The sequence below is a fragment of the Hibiscus syriacus genome, unplaced genomic scaffold (genome assembly GCF_006381635.1).
Source record: "Hibiscus syriacus cultivar Baekdansim isolate YM2019G1 unplaced genomic scaffold, ASM638163v2 tig00110264_pilon, whole genome shotgun sequence".
Lineage (NCBI taxonomy): Eukaryota > Viridiplantae > Streptophyta > Magnoliopsida > Malvales > Malvaceae > Hibiscus > Hibiscus syriacus.
Genome location: NW_024062653.1, coordinates 2,409,068 through 2,436,522, shown reverse-complemented (window position 1 = coordinate 2,436,522; position 27,455 = coordinate 2,409,068). Strand labels below are relative to the sequence as shown.

At 33.9% G+C, this 27,455-nt stretch overlaps 3 protein-coding genes across 3 annotated transcripts; 1 reads left to right on the top strand and 2 right to left on the bottom strand.

Annotated features, from left to right (window-relative positions):
* Window positions 1–247: 247 nt before the first annotated feature.
* Window positions 248–13,069, top strand: LOC120115526 (dirigent protein 24-like). Its single transcript, XM_039136214.1, has 5 exons — window positions 248–283; window positions 542–618; window positions 3,837–4,099; window positions 6,312–6,697; window positions 12,899–13,069. The coding sequence occupies exons 1-5, from the start codon at window positions 248–250 to the stop codon at window positions 13,067–13,069; spliced, it is 933 nt and encodes a 310-aa protein (XP_038992145.1).
* Window positions 13,070–16,252: 3,183 nt separating this feature from the next.
* On the bottom strand, window positions 16,253–17,278 carry LOC120115467 (dirigent protein 25-like). The gene has a single exon (XM_039136185.1). The coding sequence runs from the start codon at window positions 17,216–17,218 to the stop codon at window positions 16,304–16,306; it is 915 nt and encodes a 304-aa protein (XP_038992116.1). The 5' UTR covers window positions 17,219–17,278; the 3' UTR covers window positions 16,253–16,303.
* A 410-nt stretch (window positions 17,279–17,688) lies between these two features.
* Window positions 17,689–22,907, bottom strand: LOC120115447. Its single transcript, XM_039136169.1, has 2 exons — window positions 22,691–22,907; window positions 17,689–18,265 (listed from the first exon to the last, which is right to left on the bottom strand). The coding sequence occupies exons 1-2, from the start codon at window positions 22,693–22,695 to the stop codon at window positions 17,857–17,859; spliced, it is 414 nt and encodes a 137-aa protein (XP_038992100.1). The 5' UTR covers window positions 22,696–22,907; the 3' UTR covers window positions 17,689–17,856.
* Between the last annotated feature and the right edge of the window lie 4,548 nt (window positions 22,908–27,455).

Sequence of the window (27,455 nt, the reverse complement as noted above, 5' to 3'; positions counted from 1 at the left end):
TTTAGCTTTCTTCATTTCTCATTTGGTATTTCTCTCAGAAATCAGGGGGTGTGAGAGAGTCTCAAACTCTCTCAACTCCTCAACGGAGAAGGTTATCGTCGCCGAAGCCACTGACGACCCACGGCGGCGCTTACGGTGGCTGGAGAGAGAGAAGCCCCTAAAAGACTCCTCTCGCTCTTCACAACCCAGTTCCAAGCCCCCTTAGCCTTAATCCGACCCTAAAACCATAGATCTACAAGAGACACCGATGACTTTTGATGTTACCGACAACTTTTCGACTAAGGTTTGTGTTTCTCTTTTTCTCTTTGATTTGAGGTTTTCCGTTTCTCTCTGTGTTTTTTGTTCCAGCCCCCTACACCGAATATTCCCCCCCTTTTCTCTTCGAAAACTCATTCCTTTATGTTTTTTCACTCACTGAATCCCCCTTGTTCTTTTCCTTTTTTTCTTGCTTTTTGGTAAGATGTGGATATATTTAGGTAAAGTTTAGGTGAGTTTTGGTTTATTTGCTGACTTTTGATGGCTAATTTTCGGTGGTTGATAGGTGTGGATGATGACAAAGGCGCGGGGCATGGGAAATGACACATTATGGGGGAGCAAAGTGAGTTGCACAACAGACAGGTATGGGGGACAAAAATTGATGTTTACACTCTCCTCATAATATTATAAATGAAACAAATGATTCGGTCACTTATGGGGTTTTCACCTACTTCATATCATCAAATCCACTATCTCATTATATGTGGTATAAATACATGGATGCATGTATGTATGCATATGTATATCCTATATATATGAAACTGTAAATCTTTCATTTCATCCATCAAATTGTGTTATTTTTCAGCTAAAACAATCTTAAAAATGGCTAAAACTCCTATGTTCACATGCAAATCATTCAAGACTTTAGTCTATATACTATTGTTGGCTATCAACTTCACTTGTGCCAATTCATCAAGAGTCCTTGATGAGGTTGTGAAACCCCAAATTTTGGTTAGTGATCAAAACATAATTTTTTAAAGCTTGATGACCAAAATATAAAGATAGAAAAGTTTAGAGACCAAAAATGTAATTTTTAAAAAGTTAGGTAATTTGACCCTTTTAATAAATAGTTCACCCTTAAGTGTGGGGTTCGTGGGAATCATATTTTGGATTCAGAATTTATGTTAAAAGCTATAAATTGTTAAAGTCAGGTAAAAATTCGGTAAATCGGATCTAATAAAAATTTTGGGAAAATTGAAAGTTATATTAAACAAGCTTAAAAATATTATTTCCACATGTCAAAATGATTAAAAATAATATGGATAATTGGATTTGAGAAATTATTGCCAAGTTTTAATTTGGACTATTGGATGAAAAATGACAAGATTGAAATTTTGGAAAGATTGCATGGGTAAAGTTGAAAATGGTTAATTAATTTGTTCATCTTTAACTTTATAAAGATGATAAGAGTTATATGGCTTGGTATTAAGGTAGATTTCAAGTTTCATTAAGGGCAAAATGAATATTTCTCATTAAATAAATATTATATTCATTTAAGCTTAAATATAAGGTAACTTAACATGAAATTAAGGAGAAATTTCATGAAACCGAGCTATTTTTTAGCTCCATTTCGTGCTCTCCCATACCTAGGTAAGAGAAATTTTGTTTTTCAATTTAGAGCAATTTTCTTTGGATTTTGGATCGAGCTGTGAACTAGAAAATTGTTCTATTCGAAAAACGCTATCATTTGGTATTATTATTGCATGCTAATTTGATTTGTGTTCAAAGATCCCAAATTCTAGGGTTTATGTTCATATTAGAGTTTCATGATTTGATGAATGGTTTAGATGTTATTGAGGTTGTAAAATCATTTACAAGCTTGATTGTCGATTAAAATCACCTCATGTTTGTACATGCTTATGTTGATTTCGGCTTAACCCTAGATTTGGGGAAGATTACTATTTGATGAAATTAAGTTAGGGGTTTCATTGTAGAGATTTTATAATGTTGAATAGAGGTTGGTTTCACTCTTGAATCAAATGAAAATATTGAATCCCTTACACATATATGGTTCGACCTTGAGGAAATAAGTTTGGAAAAGTTGTAGCAAAATTCACATGGCTTAGAAATTATATTTGGAAGGTTCTACAAGCCTTAGAAAATTTTGGGTCATTTTGTAATTTTTCAAAAGTTGAGGAACCTATTCGGTAATTTTAAAAAAGTTATTGTGTGACTGTATAATTACTCAATAATTGATGTAAATTGCTGAAAATTACTATTTGATGGCTGAAATTGAAGTTAGAATGTGAAATTAAGCCATTTTGGAAAGTTGACAAAGTTTAAGTATAAAATGGTAAATATTGAGAAAGTTAGTGGCTTAAGTGGTAATTATGGTATTGTTGAGATATTGGGCTGGAAATTTAATGCTGGAAATTTATTGGGTTTAATTGGGCCTTGAATTGAATGTAATAATGACAAGGGCCCATTATGAGTAAAAAGGAAAATTTATGATAAATTTTAGAAGAATTCGAAAATAATAATACTTTTGGGTATTATTATCATATATAAAATGTTAGCCAGAGTACTAACATGTATTTTATATTTGTATGTGCTTGTATGGATACTTGTGTAGATCGTGATCAAAACTATGGTACAAGCAAAGCGAAAGGCAAAGAAAAAGTCCAAGAGTAATAGGATATTGACAGTAAGGCATAATAGTGAGACATACCAGGTGAGTGCATTTATTATGTACTTATATGATATGAGGACGACTTGCGATGAGTCAACCTCGAGTATTTTTATTTAAATATGTTTTAACGCATTTTGAAATATTTTTATAAAGTTTATGAAAATGATTTTACGAATGATTTTAGGGTATAAACTGCCCTAAAACGAATGTATGTGTTTCACACAAATTATTATTTATTAATGGTTTGGAATAAATGTTTAACCTACGATTTAGATTTTAAAGCCTATTGTATGTACATGGAGAATTATAGGTGCAATAGTAATACCAAAAATAAGGTGGTATTGTAGTAGTACTTTGTGTACTGGAACAATATGTATGTAATTGACATACTTGGTGTGTGATGAATATCTATCAATTTTGTTTAATGCATTATTGCATTTTCGTACCAGTATTTTGTGTACTTGGAGTAGTACTTTGTGTACTATGGTACTTTGTGTGCAAGGATGGTAGTTGTACGAGATTACTACTCCGGAAATGGTTAGTATAGTATTGTTGTGTACCATAGTACTTATACATTATTGTGACACTTCGGTGCTTATTGTGTACATTGCATTCTCATTTGTCATACATTGGGCTATGAATGAATATTTTGAAATATACTGATTGATAAGTATGCTAGGCATACAAAATACTGTTTCATAGGTTATTTGATGGAAAATTGGCCTATCAAGTAAGCTTTATGCGTTAATATACTTTATACAATTAAACTCATATTTTGATCTTTTATGAAATATTTATGTTTTAATATGCCTCACTAAGTGAATACTTAGCGTGATTATTTTCACGCATAGGTAATAACGTACGATCGAAGTGAGGAGTGCAACTGATATCATCTGTCAAGAATTGTCGAATCAGTAACAATATGACATCTCTAGACGTTTAATTTGATATTACTAGTTGGCATGTATTAATTATATTATGATGTTGTGGTATGGTATTTGATAATGGTTGTAGTTTTATATTATATTGAACTGAAACTACTACGTGATAAACTTAAAAGCTATTTTACATATTAGTAGTTAATAGATGTTTTTAATATTATAAAATTAAACTGTTTTATTTAAAGAGACAAAATGTTTATAGATTTTTAAGTATGAAAATGTTTTTAAAGTTATGTGACATCTACGACTCGTGTACATGAACGAATACGGGAAATAGGTGTTATAGAGGTGGAATCCGCCATAGCAATATCCAGTCCAGGAGTAGTGGCAGCTGCCACACCGACAAAACCAGACCCGCATGAGCCATCGTTGTCCTTTTTCATGCATGACATCTTAGGTGGATCACACCCATCAGCTAGGGTGGTGACCAGTGTGATTGTCAACTCAGAAATCAACGGCATACCATTCTCTAATACCAACAACGACATTTCCCGGTAGTCAGCACCACTCTACTTCTGACCGGCGGTGTAACACCCCTAACCCGTACCCGACCCAAATACGAGTCCAAAGTGTCACATTGACTTTTCAAAACATTGACTCACAACAAATAAATAAACCTTTAACTTTTATTCATTATAACAATGTGAAACCTTTAATTTAAAATAAAGCATAAAACTTCCATTCATACTTAAATAAAAGTCCTTAATAATTTACATAATTACAAAAGTATGAGTTTACAAAAATAAATCAGAGCATTTCAAATTAAACATATAGTACATGCCAACAATTTACAAAATTTCAGAAAACCTACATTCAATCAAGGGAGTATGCTATTTTCAACAACATCAACCATCAGATTTCTTCAAACCTATGCGTGAGGAAATCAAACGCTAAGTCGATGACTTAATGAGGCAAATACTAAAGAGTACTAAACTTTATAAGCGAAATCTTTATTTATTTATTCGAAACATTTCATAAAGAATTCCAAATTATTTTCCATAACAAGAAGGTATACTTTTGTATATTATTCGTTTTATATAACTTTGTTTTCAAATACCCAAAGTATACTACTGAGAACTCTAGATATTTGAGTACATTGAGGTTGTGCGTTAATGTTTTCACCATAGCTCGTAATTTACACCGAAGTACCATATAATTGTCTCGAATGACCACATTGGGTTATCCCGAATGACTATATAGGGTTGTCCCGAAGGACCACATAGGTTTTGTCCCGAAGGACCACATAGAACCCTCGACTCTTGGCATGCCAACTATACCTCTAATCCTCATACATATACCTTGGGCTTTTAACCACATAATTATTTGTCATTCATTATTCAAAGTATCTCTTATTCACATAGACACTTTCACCTTGAGTATTTTCAGATACACATGTTCATAGGTCACATTTCCATAATCATATACACATAATCATAAAACATAGCTTACATAATATAAATTGAATAAAATTTTATAAAAATATAACATAAAAGAAATTGAAAGGTTTTCTATCGAAAACATTGAAGTTGGCTTATCGTAAGCCTTCCTCAATTCTAATACGAAACCCAGAAGTTGCACTCACCTTTGCCTCACTGAAGTCCTAAACAAAGTCCTTAACACTTTTGATCGATAACTTATAATGTCGAGTTGACCAGAAGTTGATTTTTTCAACGTCTACTCAAAATAATCAAAAATAAATATCGAAATTCAAATAAATTATATCCAATCACAATAACTTAAGCTGAAAGAAACTCTTAATTTCTCATTTTATGCTCAATAGTATCGGTACTCCCACTACAGTACCGATACTTCCCTTCTATGGTATCGATACCCCCCACGGTACCGATACCATTTTGACATTCTGAAAATTTATCTTGGAAATGGTATCAATACTATACCCTTGGTATCGACAATCCCATAAAAGTATCGATACCTTCCTCAACAAGTATCGATACTACTATTCGAATTCAACTAACTTTGCCTTGAAGTATCGATATTGTTCTTCTAGTACCGATACCCTATGCCCAAAATTATCATTTCCATTTCGAAATTTAACCAAAAACTTAACTAATATCCTACTTTTACCTCATTCTTTACCTTTAAACTCAACTTCATTCATCCAAACCAACTTGTCTTCATTTACTATTCTTAAACATACAAAATCTCACTAAAACTCCTACATCTAAAAATCATACCATGATTTGAAACAAGTTCTTAATCATTTCTAAGACTCCTAACTCTTTATTTAGATCATTGACAAGTCAAATATATCCATAAAACTCCAAAAACTACCCTATATCAATAATTCATTTCAAAACCCATTTTACAAATTCATTTCTAATTCACTCCTCTTATTGTTTTAATCCCTTACAAGCTTTCCTTAAACTTATATAACATCCAAACTTTCAACACCAACCACAAAATTGAAGGAACCAACAACTTATCAAAAGCTTACCTTTGAAGTGGAGCTCACGGGCATGAAAGAATACAAGAAAAGGATTTCCAAACTTTTTCCCTTATCCACATGCTTATCCCTTACTAAAGGAGATAAAAATATCCTTCAAAATGAAAAGACCATAATGCCCTTTCTACTAATCTAAATTTACTATCAAGCCCTACACAAAAATCCACAATTAAATCCTTAACTTTTCAAATTATTCTAATCAAACCATTAAATTTTAAATTCTTACATTTTTGTTACTGATCCGATGATTGGGGTGTTACAGGCGGCAACATCCAAAGCTTTAACAACCTTATTAACCCCAACAATATACCCTTCTTAATAGGCCTAATCAGTGCACAAACCAATGATGTCATACAAAACACTGGCAAAAACGACAACATCCTCAACTTCGGCATCCAACATTTCGTCACCGTCAGACAACTCCCACCTGAAACTCTTCAAAGGCTCATGTTCGGGACCATAACCGTCGTCGATGATGAAGTAATTGAACCACATGAGTTAGGGACAGCTGTGTTGGGCAGAACACAAGGGTTCTATTTGGCTAGCTCATTGGATCATAACAGCCAAGCCATTACGTTGACAATTGTGTTGCATGGAGGCGAACACGAAACTGAGGATGTAACATCCGCAATACCGGGTTAGTGACCAAATTGTAGAATTTCAGAATTTGGTGACTAAAGTATAAGAATGAAAGAATTCAATGATTATTTGAATTTATATTAAAGGTTATTTGGTAATTATTAAAGGAAATTAAGGGTAGTATGGTCTTTTCCTTTAAAAGATATTCTTCCCCCTTTTATAAGAGTGAAAAACGTGGGAAGAGAGCTATCTGGAAGCTTTCTTCTTCTTGCTTTCTCTTCTTCACGTGGGGCTAGCTACAAAAGGTAAGTTAATTTCAGTTGGTTAATTCTTAAGTTTTAAGCTTAGTTTTGATTCTTTGGGTATTAAATAAGCTTAAGGAAAGCTTAAATCATCTTAAAAACAAATGATGGAGGGGTTATGAGAGATTAAAGATTTGGAGTTTTTATATGAAACTTTGGAAAAGAATTGATAAGTAGAATTTGAAGTTAAATTTGACTTGTCAATGGTTAAATTAAGAGATTTGGAATGATAGAATTTGATTTTGAACATATAGAAAATTTGATATGATTTTTGAATTATATATGGAAGATAGGATTTTGAGGTTTAAGATGAAATAAATGAATATAGATTGGTTTAAGTATGTGTACTAGAGTTAAGAATGAAAAGGAGATGATATATGAAGTGTTTGAGTGAAAATAAAGGAATTTTCGGGTTGAAAATATGATTTCTGGGTAAGGGGAATCGGTACCCATTCAAGGGGAACCGATACCCCTTCAAACGACAGAATTCCAGAATGTCTGGAGGGAATCGATACCCCATAGGGGGGAACCGATTCCCCCTAAAGGAAAATTGGGAATATGGGTTTAATAAGTTCGTTTAAGTTGCTAGTATCCAATTACAAGGTGTAGGTATCTAATGATTGTCCCGAAATGTACATTTATGTAGATTCTACGCATAAAGAATTCCGGAACGTTTGGCAAGTAAGATCGATCAAAGGGAAAGATAAGAGATTGGAATTGACTAGTGAGGCCAGGTGAGTGCATATTAATTAGTTTATGGTGCTAAATGGAAACAAGACTTGCGACAAGTCTTTTTCCTCTGTTAGAATGCATGAATATATGATTATACGTATATGAATGACATGAATAGTATGTATGCATGATTATATGTGTTAACATGCTTTTGAATGTAATGTTATGAGAAGTATGTGCTATGTAATGTATATATGAACATATGTGAAACTGAACTATGTGACTGCATGAGAAAGATATGAGCTTATATGGCCTGTGATATGAAAGTGTATATGTGAAATGATATGAAATATATATGTGAAAACAAGTATATGTTATGAGATCAATGATTACACGTACATGTGATACGTGACTGAAAAGAAAAGATATGTGGTTATAAGAGAAAGAATATGAATAAGTAATGTGAACTGTTATAAATGATAATGCCCATGTTATGTGATATGAGAGCTAGGGGTATAGTTGGCATGCCAAGGGTCGAGGGTTTACCTATGTTCTTCGGAACATATGGACTGTTTACCTATGTTCTTCGGAACATATGGACTGTTTACCTATGTCCTTCGGGACATATGGACTGATTACCTAGGTTCTTCGGAATCTATGGACTGGTCCTTCGGGACATTGATCGAGCTGTGGTGACAGCATATGTGTGCACAACCTCAATGTACTCACATACCTTAAGTTCTCACTAGTGTACATGGGCTAATAAAGTGATTAAACAAGCATACTGAATGTGATATGTATACGATGGGTTTATAAGTGGTTTGAAATGTGTTACGTGAATCATATGATGTTGTGTGTGTATAGTGTTTGATTGAAAATTGTTAACAATAAGAGTATGTGATTACATGATAAACTGTTAATGATGAATTATGTGTCTGTATGTATTTACTGTAATTAATCTGATATGATTTTATATGATACGAAGAATGCATGAAATTGGTATAACATGATAGAACAGAACATGCATGTATTGATATATGTTATGAAGTGCATTATAAGTTGTTATGCCTCACTAAGTCTTCGACTTAGCGTGTGATTGTTTCACACGTAGGTTTCGAGAAGAGTAAAGAGTAATGCGGAGCAAGACAGGTCAGTTTTCCTTACCAAATGTCAGATCAGAAAATGTATGTACTGTTTACAGAGTGTAGTTGGCATGTAGTCTAAAGATATAAATGGTATGAACTCTGATATCTGTCGTAAACGTTTGGAAATAATTTAAATGTTATCAAAGTTTTTAAATTACCCACTATTTTATACGAATAAATGTTTAAAAAGTCAATGTGTCACTTCGGACTCGTATCCGGGTCGGATATGGGTTGGGGGTGTTACATTTAATGGTATCAGAGCCAAGGTTTAGCCGATTCTCGGCATAAACCGAAGTCCAAAGTGTCATAAAAGGTGTACATGCCAACATAGATTGAAAAATTTCTGATCTGATAGTGTAAGGAATATGTTGTCTTGCTAATAGAATAAGAATAGTTTAATACAGTAGAAATCCGATCGTGATAATTTCGAAGTAAGTGAAAGGTGATATTCCTGATTGTGATAGCTATTCACTTGCCCTGGCCAGGCAGGATAAGAGCGGACACCTCAGGAAATGCCTAGTAAGATCAAAAGTTGATTTCAGAAAGCTGAAATCATATCTGAATAATGATAGAAAGTTTTCATCGTTTGGAATCGGAAAAACGATATAGAGTTATTATGTGGATAAGATAGAATATGGTGAACGGGTGTCACCATAAGAATGTTAAAAAGATCTAAGGACGTGAGGAGTACGTATAGAAGAACTTAAGGATAAGTGCATCAGTGACAAGTGTATAAGATGTATAAAGTCAGAGTTTATGAGTTTGAAACGAAGTGATAGTATTGCGCATAAACAAGAGTATGTTTATGATAAGGGTTTGCAATTAAGATGAAAAGAGTTAGTATGGGCTAACTAGAGTATTTGATAATAAAAAAATGTACTGGAATGATAAGATTATAAGATATTGTCAGGATATGAGAACCAAATCCGTAATGGATCTGGATACAGTTGCATATTTGGATCATAGTAATGTGGTATAGTAAAGGAAAAGAAAGTAAGAATTTGTATATTTAAGTAAAGCTGAGGATTGATAAGAAGAGTTTGAGAATATGTATATCGATGATCAGATTATAGGACACAGGAAGTCAGAATGTTGAGTTTGAGTAAAAGAAATTTCAGGATGTATGAGAATAGAGGTGAAATTGATAAGTTGAGTAAGCGAATGTTAAGATAATTTAGATTGGAAAGAATGTATATGATTGGTATAAGAGGGATTGTGCCCTAGACTGAACCAAAGTTATTATCTAGCTGTCAGAGTAAAGGTGCTAGAGTTATAAGATTGGAGGAAAAATAGAATGGAGTTAATTGATTATGATATGAATTTGAATATAATTGTATATTCTGAGCAGATAGCTATGATGTAGAAACAGAGATAAGTATTTGAATGGAACCTTCAGGAAGGAAAATACAAGTATAAGAAATGATAAAGAATGAAGTTATGTATAAGAAAGGGGTTATCAGAATAATGAGGATGCAATGAAGATTGGTACATAAAGATGAGTATAAGTGATAAGACAAGAGTGTGAATATGAAAGGAAATATATGATTTATGTATAAGGAATAAGAAGTAAAGAAATGAAAGGGATTGATTTAAAAGAATCAGATACGATAAGTATGGAAGTACAGAGGATAGTTTTGATATAGAGATGATGTATAAACGAAAAAGATAGTTGGAAAACTAAAGGATTGAAAAGTAAGTTTATGATAATGACAAGAAAGAATAAGTCAAGGAAGCAACATAAGAACATTAGAAGATATGTTCCTATTAAGATGTGCAGTGAAAATTCGAGGACGAATTTTCTTATAAGGAGGGGAGATTTGTAACATCCGCAATACCGGGTTAGTGACCAAATTGTAGAATTTCAGAATTTGGTGACTAAAGTATAAGAATGAAAGAATTCAATGATTATTTGAATTTATATTAAAGGTTATTTGGTAATTATTAAAGGAAATTAAGGGTAGTATGGTCTTTTCCTTTAAAAGATATTCTTCCCCCTTTTATAAGAGTGAAAAACGTGGGAAGAGAGCTATCTGGAAGCTTTCTTCTTCTTGCTTTCTCTTCTTCACGTGGGGCTAGCTACAAAAGGTAAGTTAATTTCAGTTGGTTAATTCTTAAGTTTTAAGCTTAGTTTTGATTCTTTGGGTATTAAATAAGCTTAAGGAAAGCTTAAATCATCTTAAAAACAAATGATGGAGGGGTTATGAGAGATTAAAGATTTGGAGTTTTTATATGAAACTTTGGAAAAGAATTGATAAGTAGAATTTGAAGTTAAATTTGACTTGTCAATGGTTAAATTAAGAGATTTGGAATGATAGAATTTGATTTTGAACATATAGAAAATTTGATATGATTTTTGAATTATATATGGAAGATAGGATTTTGAGGTTTAAGATGAAATAAATGAATATAGATTGGTTTAAGTATGTGTACTAGAGTTAAGAATGAAAAGGAGATGATATATGAAGTGTTTGAGTGAAAATGAAGGAATTTTCGGGTTGAAAATATGATTTCTGGGTAAGGGGAATCGGTACCCATTCAAGGGGAACCGATACCCCTTCAAACGACAGAATTCCAGAATGTCTGGAGGGAATCGATACCCCATAGGGGGAACCGATTCCCCCTAAAGGAAAATTGGGAATATGGGTTTAATAAGTTCGTTTAAGTTGCTAGTATCCAATTACAAGGTGTAGGTATCTAATGATTGTCCCGAAATGTACATTTATGTAGATTCTACGCATAAAGAATTCCGGAACGTTTGGCAAGTAAGATCGATCAAAGGGAAAGATAAGAGATTGAAATTGACTAGTGAGGCCAGGTGAGTGCATATTAATTAGTTTATGGTGCTAAATGGAAACAAGACTTGCGACAAGTCTTTTTCCTCTGTTAGAATGCATGAATATATGATTATACGTATATGAATGACATGAATAGTATGTATGCATGATTATATGTGTTAACATGCTTTTGAATGTAATGTTATGAGAAGTATGTGCTATGTAATGTATATATATGAACATATGTGAAACTGAACTATGTGACTGCATGAGAAAGATATGAGCTTATATGGCCTGTGATATGAAAGTGTATATGTGAAATGATATGAAATATATATGTGAAAACAAGTATATGTTATGAGATCAATGATTACACGTACATGTGATACGTGACTGAAAAGAAAAGATATGTGGTTATAAGAGAAAGAATATGAATAAGTAATGTGAACTGTTATAAATGATAATGCCCATGTTATGTGATATGAGAGCTAGGGGTATAGTTGGCATGCCAAGGGTCGAGGGTTTACCTATGTTCTTCGGAACATATGGACTGTTTACCTATGTCCTTCGGGACATATGGACTGATTACCTAGGTTCTTCGGAATCTATGGACTGGTCCTTCGGGACATTGATCGAGCTGTGGTGACAACATATGTGTGCACAACCTCAATGTACTCACATACCTTAAGTTCTCACTAGTGTACATGGGCTAATAAAGTGATTAAACAAGCATACTGAATGTGATATGTATACGATGGGTTTATAAGTGGTTTGAAATGTGTTACGTGAATCATATGATGTTGTGTGTGTATAGTGTTTGATTGAAAATTGTTAACAATAAGAGTATGTGATTACATGATAAACTGTTAATGATGAATTATGTGTCTGTATGTATTTACTGTAATTAATCTGATATGATTTTATATGATACGAAGAATGCATGAAATTGGTATAACATGATAGAACAGAACATGCATGTATTGATATATGTTATGAAGTGCATTATAAGTTGTTATGCCTCACTAAGTCTTCGACTTAGCGTGTGATTGTTTCACACGTAGGTTTCGAGAAGAGTAAAGAGTAATGCGGAGCAAGACAGGTCAGTTTTCCTTACCAAATGTCAGATCAGAAAATGTATGTACTGTTTACAGAGTGTAGTTGGCATGTAGTCTAAAGATATAAATGGTATGAACTCTGATATCTGTCGTAAACGTTTGGAAATAATTTAAATGTTATCAAAGTTTTTAAATTACCCACTATTTTATACGAATAAATGTTTAAAAAGTCAATGTGTCACTTCGGACTCGTATCCGGGTCGGATATGGGTTGGGGGTGTTACATTTAATACACCATAAGTTTCTTCGGACCATGTCGCCCGAATCACAGATCACAATGGTTTGTGGAACCGGGAAGTACGAGCACGCAAAAGGGTACGCCACGGTCGAGACCCTTCTTCACCAAGAGGATCAACACATAACCGATGGTGTGGATACGATGTTGCATTTCAATGTTGACCTCATCGAGTAGATCTGCAAACAAACCGAACATTTAGTGAACTGTTCGTGAACCGTTCGACAGGAAGTTCTTTTATGTTCGTTTATTTATTAAATGAACGAACATGAACAAGATTTTGTGTTCGTTTAATTAAATGAACGAACATGAACAGAGGGCACGTTCGTTCGTTTACGTTCGTGAAATTTCAGTAATATGTTCGTTCATTTATGTTCGTTCGTTTATGTCCGTTCGTTTATGTCTGTTCATTTATGTCCGTTCGTTTATGTTCGTTTATGAGTGTTAATTTATGTTTATCCCAATCTCTTTAGACCCATTTAAAATATTAAAGCCCAATAAATTTTAATCTGATACCCATAAATATTTTAAAATTCAATTAATTTTAAATACACATAAAAAAGCTCAAAACAATTAAATTAATTGTAATCCTAAAATTGTTAGGAAAGAAAAAAAAATCTATTTCCAGTTATGTTCGTTTATGTTCGTTCGTTTGTGTTCGTTTACGTTCATTTATTGTGTTTGTTTATGTTCATTTACATCCGTTCGTTTATGTTCGTTCATTTATGTTCGTTTATCATTTAAATGAAAGAACATGAACAAACACGAACAAGCTACATTCTTTAACGAACGAACACAAACAAGAATTTTTTTTTCGTTTATGTTCATGTTCGTTCATTTGTTTGGTTAAAGTTAAATGAACGAACATGAACATACCCCCATTCGTGTTAGTTCAGTTCATTTACAGGCCTATCACCAAGTGGTGATTATGTGTTTGAAGCATTTGATGCTGAAATTTTAATAATAGTTTATAATGTTTTATATTTGGTTGTTGTAGTGAAATTGTGATAATTCAATCTCATGTTTATCTTTTTCTTTAATGGTAAAATTATTGTTTTCTTCAAATAGAAAAGGGCTAGTTTTATTAAAAATAAGAAATATTGAGAACTACAATGAATGTTTAATGCATAATCGATATAAATTAAATATAATTAGGACATTTTCCTATAACCATTAACACAAAATACTGGCCACCTAGATCACATAAGGATCAAAGAAGAAAAAAGTTAAAAAACCTAATCAAAACGTTCGAACAAAATATAGATACGAACAAATCTGACTGCATCGGCAAACAGACCACAGATGATGAAGTTACTGAAAAACCACCGACAAATCGCAAATCAGAATCGAGCAACGTGAGAAAACAATCCACAAACGTAAATCGCATATCCAAATTAATCCAATGGTCCAAAGTAGGGAAGATCAACATGATAATAAATAAATACCATCTTGATCAGTCGTAGCGATGTCAAATCCAACCCTAAGAAAAAAAGATAAACGAAAACAACAACCAAACAACTAAAAATGTAACAAAAATAAGAAGCAAAAAATGATATAAAGATAGAGTAAAACATGTCATAAAAAATTATTAAAAAACTAAATAAAATAAAAATATGATATAAAAATAGATGAAAATAGAACGTGTTTTAAATTATTTATTAGATAAAACGTATGAAATAAAACTGACACAACATATTTTATAGTATGTCTTAATAGACATATTCGACGATAACACGTAACACTAAGAACATCGAATATATAAAGACTGTAATCACCAACTTTTTATCTGATTATTATTATTATTATTAATAAAAAAAGCCCAAAAATTACAACTTTCCATTTTTTATAGGCCCAAAATATGAGCTCAATACCTAAAAAAACCCTAACCCGGTAGGCCTAAAAACCCAAATCCCAACAACACAAAAACCCTAATTTCCCAAACCCTTCAATCAGCCCTACCGCTTAATCGTAGCCGTTGGATCATATCTAACCCAACAGTCCAGATCAAGCCAAACTAGGGTTTCATCCTAACTTTTCTCTTGGCCCCCCGTCTCCACATGCCCATGGTCCCCTCGCGTGAGATGCACGTGCCCGTGGTTCCACTCCCCAAGGTAGTCTTTCCTGTTCCCCATGCATATCGATGATGTCATCGTCGGTCGCCCCGAAAATAACAAAAGGGTCTCGGGGGTAAAACGTTTTACCCCCGCTCTTGCTTGCATCATCCGTTGCCTGCCAAGCCTTGGCCCTACCATATTGTCTCATTCCTCGGTCAATGCACAAAACCACAAGAAAGAAAGAAAAACCAAAGAAAACCAGAGCCTTGTTTTTTTTTCCATTCGCATGCAAAACGAAAATGAGAAGGGAAGGGCTTCGTTTATAAAAAGGATTTTTTGAACAAAAATAGAGGAATCAAAAAAGAGAAAAGAGAGAAGCACTTACCATCAGAGCGCCTGTGCTCTTTCATTGGAGTGAAGATCCATAGTTCATTGAAGGTAACCCCTTTGTTTTCCTAGATCTAGGGCTACGGGGTAGTTCTTAGATCGAATAGAGGTTGTTTTTGGGTTTAGGGGAGAGAGTGTGTCATTTTAGGTTAAGTTTCTAGAGCTCCGGACGTTGGCAAAAACTAAAAAAAAAAAGAGACAAATGAATGTTGAGAGAAAATAACTCTCTCTTTGGAAAAAACTAAAAAAAAGACAAATGAATGTTGTCAGTCATTTTTAGGGTTTATATATGGCCCCAAAACGATGTCGTTTAGGAGAGGGTATGCGCACGTTTTGGGCTCATGGACTAATCATTTCTGTAGCCCTTCATTCTTTGTAATTGTTACATTTTAGTCAGTAATTGAAGTTGAATTTATTTCGAATTTAAGTTGCTAATTTTTGTTGCTTTACATTTTAGTCAATAACCATGCTTTAATTTGTTCTTGATTGAATGTCTGATGTGATCCTTCAAATTTTATATTCATTACATTTTAGTCATCAACTGGTTATGCATTGAAAATTGTAATATTCACATAGACCCCATATGTTTACTGTAATATTCGTTACATTTTAGGAGTTATAAAATGATCATTAAATTTATTAAATTGTTATATAATAATTATAAATTACACTTTATAAAATAATGATAATTTTTTATAAATTCATTATTCACTTTTTAATAATGTGATAAGTTTAATGAATATTTTATAACTGTTTTAAAAAGTGTAATAATTATTTTATAATTTCTGAAATTTCAATGATCGAATCAATGTTCTATACTTCTATATATTTATGAGTTAATTCTAAGTTTTTTTTCTCAGAACTTTATTAATTTAAGACAAACAAATTGTAGATTTGTCATTGTTTTCCAGATTCATGACAGTATAAGTTTCCAAATATTTAAATCACACCAAATTATAGGCACCCTCATCTAATATGTAACATAAACAGTGAACTCTAGCACGGTCTCAAAGCCATCGGTCTCCTGCTGATGATTACTCGCCGGTAAAGTCTTCACAATGGCGAAACCTCTAGCACTGACATATTTTCCGGTACCACCCATGATAGAAAAATGCGACTCCGATACACCGGTCCGATGAACCCCGAAGAAGCTAAGAGTGTCGGCATAGTGTCCGCTCTGGAACATGGCTGTAAACGCCATTGTTTGACTGGTTCCACCGACAGAACTAGCCACATAGAACCCTGGTGCCTTACCAACAAACCCTGAGCCTAGCTCATGTCCATTTGTCAGCTTTTCATCGTTGACGGTCATGGTCCCGAACATGAGCTTTTGGAGTGCAGAACCTGAAGGAAGTTGGCCACCAACCAAGGTCGGGAATCCTCCGTTGTTGTTGCTGCCGTCGTTTTGCAGCACCGCTTGAGTGTTCCCACAAAGGCCGGAAAGCAACGGAACGTTATTGTTGTTTAACAGACCAGTATTGCCACTGTTTTGGCTTATTCCATTATTCACAGGGAGGTTTGCACCATTTGGTTTAGCAAATGGAAGTTGACCATTGAGTGCCGGGTTGCTGACCGCACCGGTGACTGCTAGAGCAGACGGGTTCGACCCTCCGAGGATGTCGTGCATGAAAAAGGTAAGAGTGTGGTCAGGGTCTAGCACAGGGTTGGCAACATTGCCTCCTGTGGGAATGGAACCAGTGGTTGCAGCTACACTAGGATTAGGCTGTGTGCCTGTTGGGGTGGTGGTCAGTGACGGCACAATAGAAACAGGCGCCACAACCGGATTCGACGACAAGTCCGAGGGATGCTCATCGAGCATTCTTGCTGAAGTGCAGAATGCAATTGTGAAAGAAAGAAGTACAGAAATGAGTTTGTAGGTTTCCATAGCTACAAAGTTCAGAAAGATTTGCTTCAGTATTTTTTCCTTAATGAATTGAAAGACATGCAAGTGTATGCATATATATAGCTCTAGAAATGGAGTTGTTGTATATATATATGGATTGGCTTATCAAAAAGGCTTTCACCTGCAACAAAAAGCATTCAACCATATTACATCACTAATAATTTACATGTAACAAATTGCAGAATATGAATCTTTTCTTGCAGAGTTCTACACAGTCATCAATGGCTGCCCCAAAGAAATTTACAGCAAATTGTTAAAATTCTTAAGCAAGAAAAGGTGTTAAGAACAGGAAGAGCAAGAAAATACATAGAATCTGCTTTCTTTTTTCATTTCTTTTTCTTGTGGAACAAACATACAATAATAGGCATGGCAAAAACTAGTGTTTTTTTGCCACAATCCCAACATATGCATGCATAAATACATGAGTTTTCACACCAATGCAAAAAATAAACAAAAATTTTCCTGCATATGTCTCTCTCACTTCCTCTTTGACATGCTAATGCGACATTTGAATGCGAAAAATCGAAAAAGAAACAACTCATTTTTTTGTTTTGATGATGCATGTAAAAGTGTGCCAAAACCATGAGGGGAAAACTATATTTTGAAAGAAAAAAAAAACTCTATAGGCTAACAATCTCTGCCGCTAGTTCATCAATCAATGAATTCTCTATTTCTATTGAGATTGATTCGATATCGTATCCTAAGGATAACCATTCAACGTCTTTTCCGATAACTTTCTCTGCTGAGTCCTTCTTTACTTCATTTTCGGCTTCCTTTTCTTGGCTAACCAACAACTTGTATAGCTCTTCCTCGATTTCTTTTGAGCTCTGCAAATAGCTAAGCCTTCTTGCGACAGGTTTTGCCCACATGGGGTATCCTAAACATGGCTGCAGAATTTCTATTAGACTCGAATTTATGCAGTCGAAAAGTAGCGTCCTCGCCGATCTCTTCCAAGATATTTGTTCACCGTACTTCTTCTCTAGTGTCTCGAAAACCGACGGGCTTATTGGAGTTTCTGGAGAGGGCCGTCTGTAACACCCCAATTTAGGGGTTAAATTTAAGAAATTATAAAGTAATGGATTTAATTGGTTTTTTTTGAAAGAAACGATGGATTAAATTGTAAAATTTCAAAGTTGACAGACCGTTTTAAGAAGTGCAGGAAATTCAGTGACTAAACTCATAATTTACCTATTTTTCTTTTAGAATGAATTATAACTCCATTCCGTATGTTTTTTCTACATATTATCATTTTTATCTTCTCCAACAACCCTTCTTCCAACTCCGATCTATTCGCCGTCTAACCTCCGATCGACGAGCCGAAACCACCATCGTGTTTGTTGTTGAGCGAGGAACAAAACCCCTCAAACTTTTCGTCATGAATCGTCTCCGTTCGTCGTTAATTTTAGTCAGAAGTATCGTCGGTAATAACCCGATTTCAGTTGGTTTTTCACCGATTCACGACGATCCGAGCATCCGTTTACGACACCTCTCGCACCATCGTATTCCTTGCATCGTTCCGAGTCCGCCGGTGTCATCCTTGGTCTCCGTCGGCGGCGGCGCGTGAGGAGGTAAAGCGGTCAAAGTTTCCGATTCGTTGAAATCGAGCTCTCCGTCGTTCAAAAATTTGAACCGAGCTTTGTAAGTATCTCGAAATCATTTAAAATAATTTTTAGGAATTTTTCCGGGAATTTTCCTACATCAGGGTACTGTTCACGCGCCGCCATTGAGCGTGGGGAAGGCAAAAGTGACCGGTTTGACCGGTTTTGGAACTGTTTTGATCGGTTACAACCCGACCCGACCCGTTTACCTGACCCGACCCGTTCATCCGACCCGACCCGTTAACCCGACCCAACTCGTTGACCGTTGATCGATGTTGACCGAAGTTGACTAAAACTTTGACTGGCTTTGACCGGGCATTAAACGACCTTTGACTTTGACCGAGTATACCTATCCTGACATTTTTCGACGTTCCAAATCCGATTCCGCAGTCGGTTTTTCGAAATTCGAAACCGAAGGCCTCGAAATTGACGGTCAAACCCGTTGACTTTGATTTTGACCGAAAATTCCAAATTCTGAAAAGTCATATTTTATGCTTTCGACGTCCTGAATCCGAATCCGAAGTCCGTTTCGCCAAATTCGAACCCGATTCGATCTGTTTATTGTAATTAAGCTCTGTTTTTTATATAATTTATGTTGATATGTATCTGAGGAATTATTGGAAGTTGAATTGAAGATCAAAGGCATTCGAATGGAATTTTTATGGTCAATCAGTATTGCACGAAAATCGAGGTAATACTTTACTACCTCTTTATGCTTTATGGAACATGTAAATATTGGTAAATGCATGATTAAGATAATGTTGGTCTCATTTGTGTAGTTAATTAGTTTCTACACTCGATCTGAATACGGTAAAAGGGTTCAGTAATTGATTATGGTTCAGATGATTTTTATAAAAATTTGAGGGATTGTTAGAATTAAATTACAAGTTCTGTGCTTAGTGATAAAGAAATCAACATGGATTTATAACTTATAGTTTATTTCATCAAATGTTAAATGTTAAAGGTACTTGGATTGGAAATTATGATAATACTCAGGTAGGGTAAAATTACGAAAATACCCTTAAGTTGTAAGATGTCAAGAATTGTCACTAGAAGTTGATTAATTACTCTGAAAGAATATATTAAAATGATAAAACTATAGATGTACTTAAGAAATGCTAGATTTTGCTTACGAAATACGGATAACCGATTTTTAACCCCAAGAGGGTTTGTGTAAGATATTTGAATTCTATTAAAGAATCATTTCAAGATAAGAGAATGTTCGGGAAAGTAATTGATCATAGGATCTCTAAATTATAATTATTTTCGTTAAGAGCTAATATTGAAATTATCTAGTTAAGAAATTACGAAAATGCCCTTGAGAGGTCAAATAGTCCTAGTTAAACCTGAATGAGAAAATACTTTGAGGATTCTTACTTAACTCGATTAAGTACGAATTTGATTGTTAAGATCCTGACTTAGTTCAGGAAAATTCCTGATTTTCCGTTTGTAAAATCTGAGAAGACACTTGACCCAGAAATATCCGAGTTATGAGTAAATACCTAAAGAATAATTTGTCGGGGTGTTCTGTTGTCATAATTGTTCGAAAGGACTGAAATAAATGATAAGATTGAATTTAATAGTAAGATCGGACGGAAGGAAATGATTGAAATACGTTGAATCTGTAAAATAACCAAAATACCCCTGTAATGGAAATGACCTAAGAATATCACCAAGCTCAAGAATGATTGGATATCTTCGAGCCCTAAAATAAATGGAATAAAAATGAACACCAAAATTACCAAAATACCCTTGTGTCCTATTCTAAGTAAAGGCCTTGGATTAATTAAGGAATCCAAATAAGCATAGGTGTTGGACTACCTTTAAAAGTTATGGAACACAACTTAAGTGAGTTGATCAACCTTAATGGTATGTCAGTACCTGAACGACATAAATATTACTTGAATGCGTGCTTGTCTACTCAAGTTTGGCTCGATGATAATTTTGGAAGTATTCAGCTCAGCTCAACTCTAGATCGTATTCAACACTAAGAATTGGATATTTGTTCGACAAATCAACCACGAAGACCAAATTGAATTGAACGAAAGTACAATATGTATATGAAATTCAGAAACGTCTAGATTATCTGGAAAGCTTTGAAGTAACCGAGATAGACTTGACTGCTAAACGAACTAAGTAACCTTAATGACTGAGGATTAAATAGGTGATTGGATGAGTTTGGAAACACTGGTGAGCTTACATGATGAATTGTCCTTATGGGTCATAAAACATGAATCGAGTACGTATGTATTTTCTGATATCGTTGAAACGTAGAAATGAAATAAAAACCGTTGGAAGATCTATTCAGCGATGATTATGGGGATGATCTATGGATCTACATTATGGTATTAAAGAGTGAATACACTGGAAGGATAATGAATTGACTTGTTGACATGCATCAGTTTGGGAGTTGTGTAACTCGAGTTGTTGATAATACGATCGATAGTCATAGATTGTAAATGACTTGAATCTTTGATTCTATATTTTCATCTAAAATCACTTCGGTCATGTTTGAAAACGCAAGTAACGCAGAAGGAAAAGATTATGAATACCCCATTTGGTTCAATTAGGTTGAAATCCTATGAATTCAAAGTATATTCCTGAATACCTCTTATTGTTTGGGTAATGGAATCACTCGCAGTAAATCTGAATTTAGAATTATTATGTATAAAGGTTCCTGAACGTTTTCCTGATGCACATGGAAATTTAGTGGAATTCTAAAGTATCAATCTGAAATGTCTGATTAGATCAATTAGAAATCGATTCTCTTCAATAAGATCTTATTACTGGAATCCGATCAAATTGCACAAGTTCATGTTATCCATATTGATAACTACAAAATACATCTTAAAAATAATTGGATTCTCTAGAGTGTTCCTTATATTTTGAAAAAAAATTATTTTATTGTTTTAATATGTGGTACACTAAAATCTATGGTTACTGTTTTATGGATGCACCGACTTAACGATGATGGCTTATGGATTTGTATCATTGTATAAATTGTATCTTGGAGATACATAATTGTAAAGTACAACTCTGATCAAGCTGGAAAATTTTTATGGACCTAATGTGACTCTTAGGTAGGCTCTACGGCCCTGAGATCATTCTCGGGTAGGCCCTGCGGCCCTAAGATGTGTTCTTAGATAAGCCCCACGGCCCTAAAATCTATATTGGGTAGGCTCTCAGGCCCTAACATGTTCCTTTAGGTTAATTCTTTGTAAGATAGTTTTAAAATTACGAGTTTAAAAAGCTCCACTACAGTATGATTTATGGGATTTTACTGAACTATCATTTGATTAGTGTACCTATTATGGTTTTATCGTATTGATGGAACACACTAGGCATCCTATTCGACCTCATGAAAACGGGATAGTATGAAAGGTTTGTTATGAACTGAGATTCATGGCTTTTACTCGTTGAACTACTAATGGAACCCCAGATTATTCCGCAATTGGTATACGTTTGATTCAATAAGGAAATTATGGCTTCCCATTTATCTGTATGTCATGTAGTATCATCTGATAGTTCTGTATTACTGAGCTTTCCGAAGCTCACTCTATTACTCACCTTTGCAGGTTAAAAGAGTTGTACCAGTGCATCTATCAAAATCAGTAAGGGAGTTCTTCCGGCGTTGTTGCAGAGTATGATACATGTGATTAGGGGGCATGTAATTGTATTTTGATTTATATACGAGTCTGGAAATCTGTTTTATTTCTGCATACTGATAAATCATTTTATAAGTTACATATTTTAATAAAAGTTTTAAATTTTCCGCCATTTTTACTGTGAGTCGCTCCGGTGGCCCTAATGTGACACCTCGGATCAGATCGGGTTATCCGCATCGGTCGGGGGTTACACCATCTGTTAAAGAGTATATCTGGGTTTCTACTATGAAAACCTGCCTCGGTTAAGACATCAACCAAATAGGAGAAATCTCGACTCTCTGCAGCTCCAAACTACTTCGTTGGATATTCATTTACTTCGTACTTCAAAGGCTCTTCTACTACATTTTCATTGTCACTTGAGACAACCATCCCTTGTCCTTCAGTGTATTCTTCAACCGACTCCGATTTTAGAAATTCGAGTTGCCGCTTCACGTCTGTTCGAAATGAGAACATAAAAGTTACAATAGATAAAATGTGGGGCAAAGAAATCAGAGGTCAAAGAATCCTTCTGTTTCACTAACCATTTAAGCTTGCGATGACACTCGAAAGGCACTTAGAGCTCAATGAATTCTCTTCTACGAATGGTGTTTCCAAAACTGAAACTGGACTGGACTGATTAGCTGTCTCAGAGGTCACAAGAAAGTCGAGGTCTGTGCCGCACTCTTCGGATATTTTCATTGATACATCTTCCTGCAAGATTACAGTGAAATCCATGGTTTAGAGACAATGAGTGGCTCAAAATTAAAGCCGAATCAAAAGAAATTAAAACTTCGATGTCTCGATCACAAAATACAGTGCACAAGACTCTAATGAACTTCCACCATATCAATGCAGATTATATACTAAATTTAGCAATGCAGATTGATTAGTATACCTAAAATGCACTTAATACTAGTATTAATTAATCCTATCAAACTAACTGGAAACTTAAAACAACATTGAACCTGTTGAATCCAAGCAACAGGGATACGAAAAGAAGAATCACGGCCTTTCTCTGGCATAATGCAGTCCATTGATTCGAGCCGGTGCTTGGTATGGCTTCCAGTAGTCTTGGCAGCATCTTGAGTTTCTACGGCAACCACCATATCAGAGACGATGCTTCGAGACACAGCCGAGTACATTGATGACTCAGGTACCACACAATCCTCTGTAGACACTTTCCTATCCTTGATGTCATAGGATCCCGAGTTTCTTTGTTTCGGACAATCTTTCCGTCTTGACCAAGGAAACACTGGCCTCGTACTCATACAAGAATCAACATGGAAAGCTTTGGGACTAGTCCTGGTTATAGGACTTCCAACAATTGTAGGGTACGATTGTGATCGCGACTTTAGTAAGTCTCCAACGCCCCCGTTTTTTGAGCCAACTCTACTACTAATGCCAAAAGGACCACGGAAGTTAGCACGCTTAGCATGATCGGACAATGCAAGCATTTCACCAAGTGTTCTGCTTCTGCTCCTACCCCTAAATGCTTGTCCATTCTCCTGAAATTCTTTAGTCATCCTCCATCTTTCCAAGATTTGCTGCTTTGCTTCCTGAGCCACATATGATTCGTTAATGTCGTAACACAAGGGCTTGTATTTTCACACGCAAATTTGACAGGCAGTTGAGCTTAGTTGGGGTAATGGGTGTTTTTGTATTTTGTAGAGAAGATGTTTTTCGCGTTGTTTTTTTTTTTTTTTCGTTTCGTTTGCAACGCGCGAATATGAACTGTCGTTTCCCGGCATATTTCCCTCCACCAAAAGAAACGGTCTCTTTTTCATTTATTTTATAAAAAAAACCTTAAATTTTATTTTTCGAATTAATTACATAATATATCTCTAAATTATTACTTAGATTTAATATGTATAACCCACTCATTTTTTTAGGATATATCATATTAACTTATCAAAATCTAGTTGGAGCCAAATTAAAATTAAATCAAACAAGATATTCTAACATTCATCAATCATTAAATTGAGAATTAAATTATTAAACTTATCAATCACGATGGTTCGATTACATATCAAATTATCAAAGAAGTCTAAATTGTAAATTCATATATTTTAAGGAGTTGATTGTAAATATCAAAATTTTAAGAACAACTACAAATATTTTTCTACTGAATAAATACATCTTTAAAACATATGATCTTTAAAAATTATGGATTTTTAAAAAGAAACTGAGGCCAATTTAATTATCAATCCATAAAGTTATGAATTGAAGATTAAATTTTAAAATTCTGAATTCAATTTTAAAATTAGATGTCTTTAAAATTTAAAATGTTTAGATTAAGTCTTTAGATTATTAATTTTTTTTAACAATAAAGGGACCATTAGTGATAAGATTTTATTTTAGATTTTGTTTGATCAGAGTTGAGAATATTACGTGCTTTTGTTGGAGGACATGGAAGTACAATATATCTTAAACTTTACATAATAATTATATTTACAGAATATGTGTACATCAATTAGATACTTATTTCTATTAAATAAATTACAATGAAGAATTGACTTGATTGAGAAAAAAATGATACTCGAAAGATTTAAAATAAAAATTGTATTATCAAACTTAATTATAAGTATAAAATATTCAAATACTCAATTATTCAATTATAATTAGAAAATGCCCTTAGCTTGAAAGTATTCAAATATTCAATTATAATAAATATAAAATAATGAATATTTTACTTAATGACGAGATAAATAGATCACATACGTATGAATTTTATTAAAATTTTAATCAAGTGGATTCTGAATTTCAGGCCAAATCCCCAACTTCCACGTTCTCGATTTTACAGACCAATAAATAAATACGTATCCAATTTAAAAAATAAATTACACGGGTAGTCTCTTAACTTTTGGGATGTTTACATTTTAGCCATCGAGCTTTCAAAAATAGCTGATGGTAAGGACTGTGATAAAAAAAAGTTTAATAATCTTATTGTGAAATTCAGAAGTTAAATATAATCAAAATGTAAGTATCCTAATAGTTTAGGGACTCGTAGTATAGTTTACCCTAAAAATTAATTGCATTTAAAAAATTTAGTGCATTATTGATATATCCGTTCGAGAATATAAAATAAAAATAATTGCATTATCAGGAAGTGCTTATCTTTCACATTTATGATTAGTAATCCACTAAGTTAGTGGAATGCTTTTAAATGAATGATGTTTTTTTTTTATATATTCTTTACTTTTAACTTCCCTAACAAATATTTTATAAAATAATCTTCTCATTTTTTAACTTATTTTTTATCTCAATATTTTTATATGGTTTTTCTTTCTTATGTTTTCTTAATTTTATTTAATTAATAACATTATCAATTTTAATATTGACTATCGATCGTTGACAATTATTAACTCTCATATTTTTTTCATATTATGTTTTTTTTTTTACTTTTTTTTTGAATTTTTTTAATTTTAAATAAGAATATATATTCTTATGATATGTTTTTCTCTGTTCTTATGACATGCATTTTCTATGTTATTGTGGCACGGTCCTTATGATTTTTAATATGTTTTTGTATACTATACAATTCTTTTAGTATAATTATAGATATTTAATTTATTTTTTGATTAATTTAAATTTAATATTATAAGAATTTATTACGAGTTAAATCTCTATCTTTTCTTAAGATATTTAACGTTTTATCTATCTAAATTATGTCGTGATACATAAACTTTGATTTGGTTCATCTAGTGAACCTTTGATTTTTGATCAATTTCACACGTAAACTTCATTTTTTTTATCGGTCAATATTATTTATTGAATAAACCCTAAATTACGGATCTCATTAAAAACCTCCTTAAACCTAACTAGTGAAAAAAATACTCTTAACTAAGAGCAAGTACAACCGCAAAAAACACACGCAACACCCGAACCAACTAAATATATACAGCAGACCCAAATTAAGAGAGCATAACACTATCCGAATTAAAGACCACAAAGTAATCACCAAACTTATGATAAGTGCAAACCTGATGATGACCAGCTATGGAACTTTCCACCAATACTAAATTACTCAAACCGGTGCATATGTTTAATACAAATAAAAGCAAGATCACCCTCACACATTAGCTAAAGAAACCACCCAAACTGAGAAGAGTAGCACTTGTTCATACTTCATCGGCTTTCATCCTGACCGACTGTCCTTTCTTCATAAACATCATTGGACCTCTTTATTCCCTCACCTGCAGTCCTATCAATTCTCAATGCCAAAACAACTGACCCTTTCTAGATAATTCTGCCTACAGACCAACCATGGAATTTTCTTCACATCTCAACAAATGAGTTGCATTCAACGTCACTAGGTCACACCGATAAACTTGGACTTGACAGTTGCCACCAACAAAATCTTCAACAACACCTCCCCATCAACATAAACTACAAGGAATAAAGGATACTACCCAAAAGACACCAAAAGACAAGAGTAAATCTAGACCAAAGCAGACAACATAACAGACGGGGCCTAACTAACAAGCAATACCAATTAAACTACAATCCAACCTTCAACAAGGGCAGCCAACACAATTGCTGCAAATTGAAAGAACTCCTCGTCATGCGAGCACTGTTGTCGCTTTCCTCACCCAAAACATCAAACGCCTCATTAATTCAATCAACACAATTTTCATCAATCAATGAATTTAGTTACGTTCAGCAGCCACCACACCAAATACGCAACATAACACTTCAAGGCACCTCGCTGCCAGCAAAGGAACAACTAACAGAATCAATGAAATAACGTCGGTCTCTCCACAATAGAATTTTCTGCCAACTGAACAAGTCTCACAAAACAGTCAATGGTAATAGAGAAAACTGACTATATCCCCAGAACAAAAGTACCCCATAACACCACAAAGAAGCACACCACGCAGCTTGAAGAATAAACTAACAATTGAAAACAACATTACACAAAACCATCACTATAAAAACCCAGATAACTGAATCAGCTACCCAAACAACAAACAACCCTCA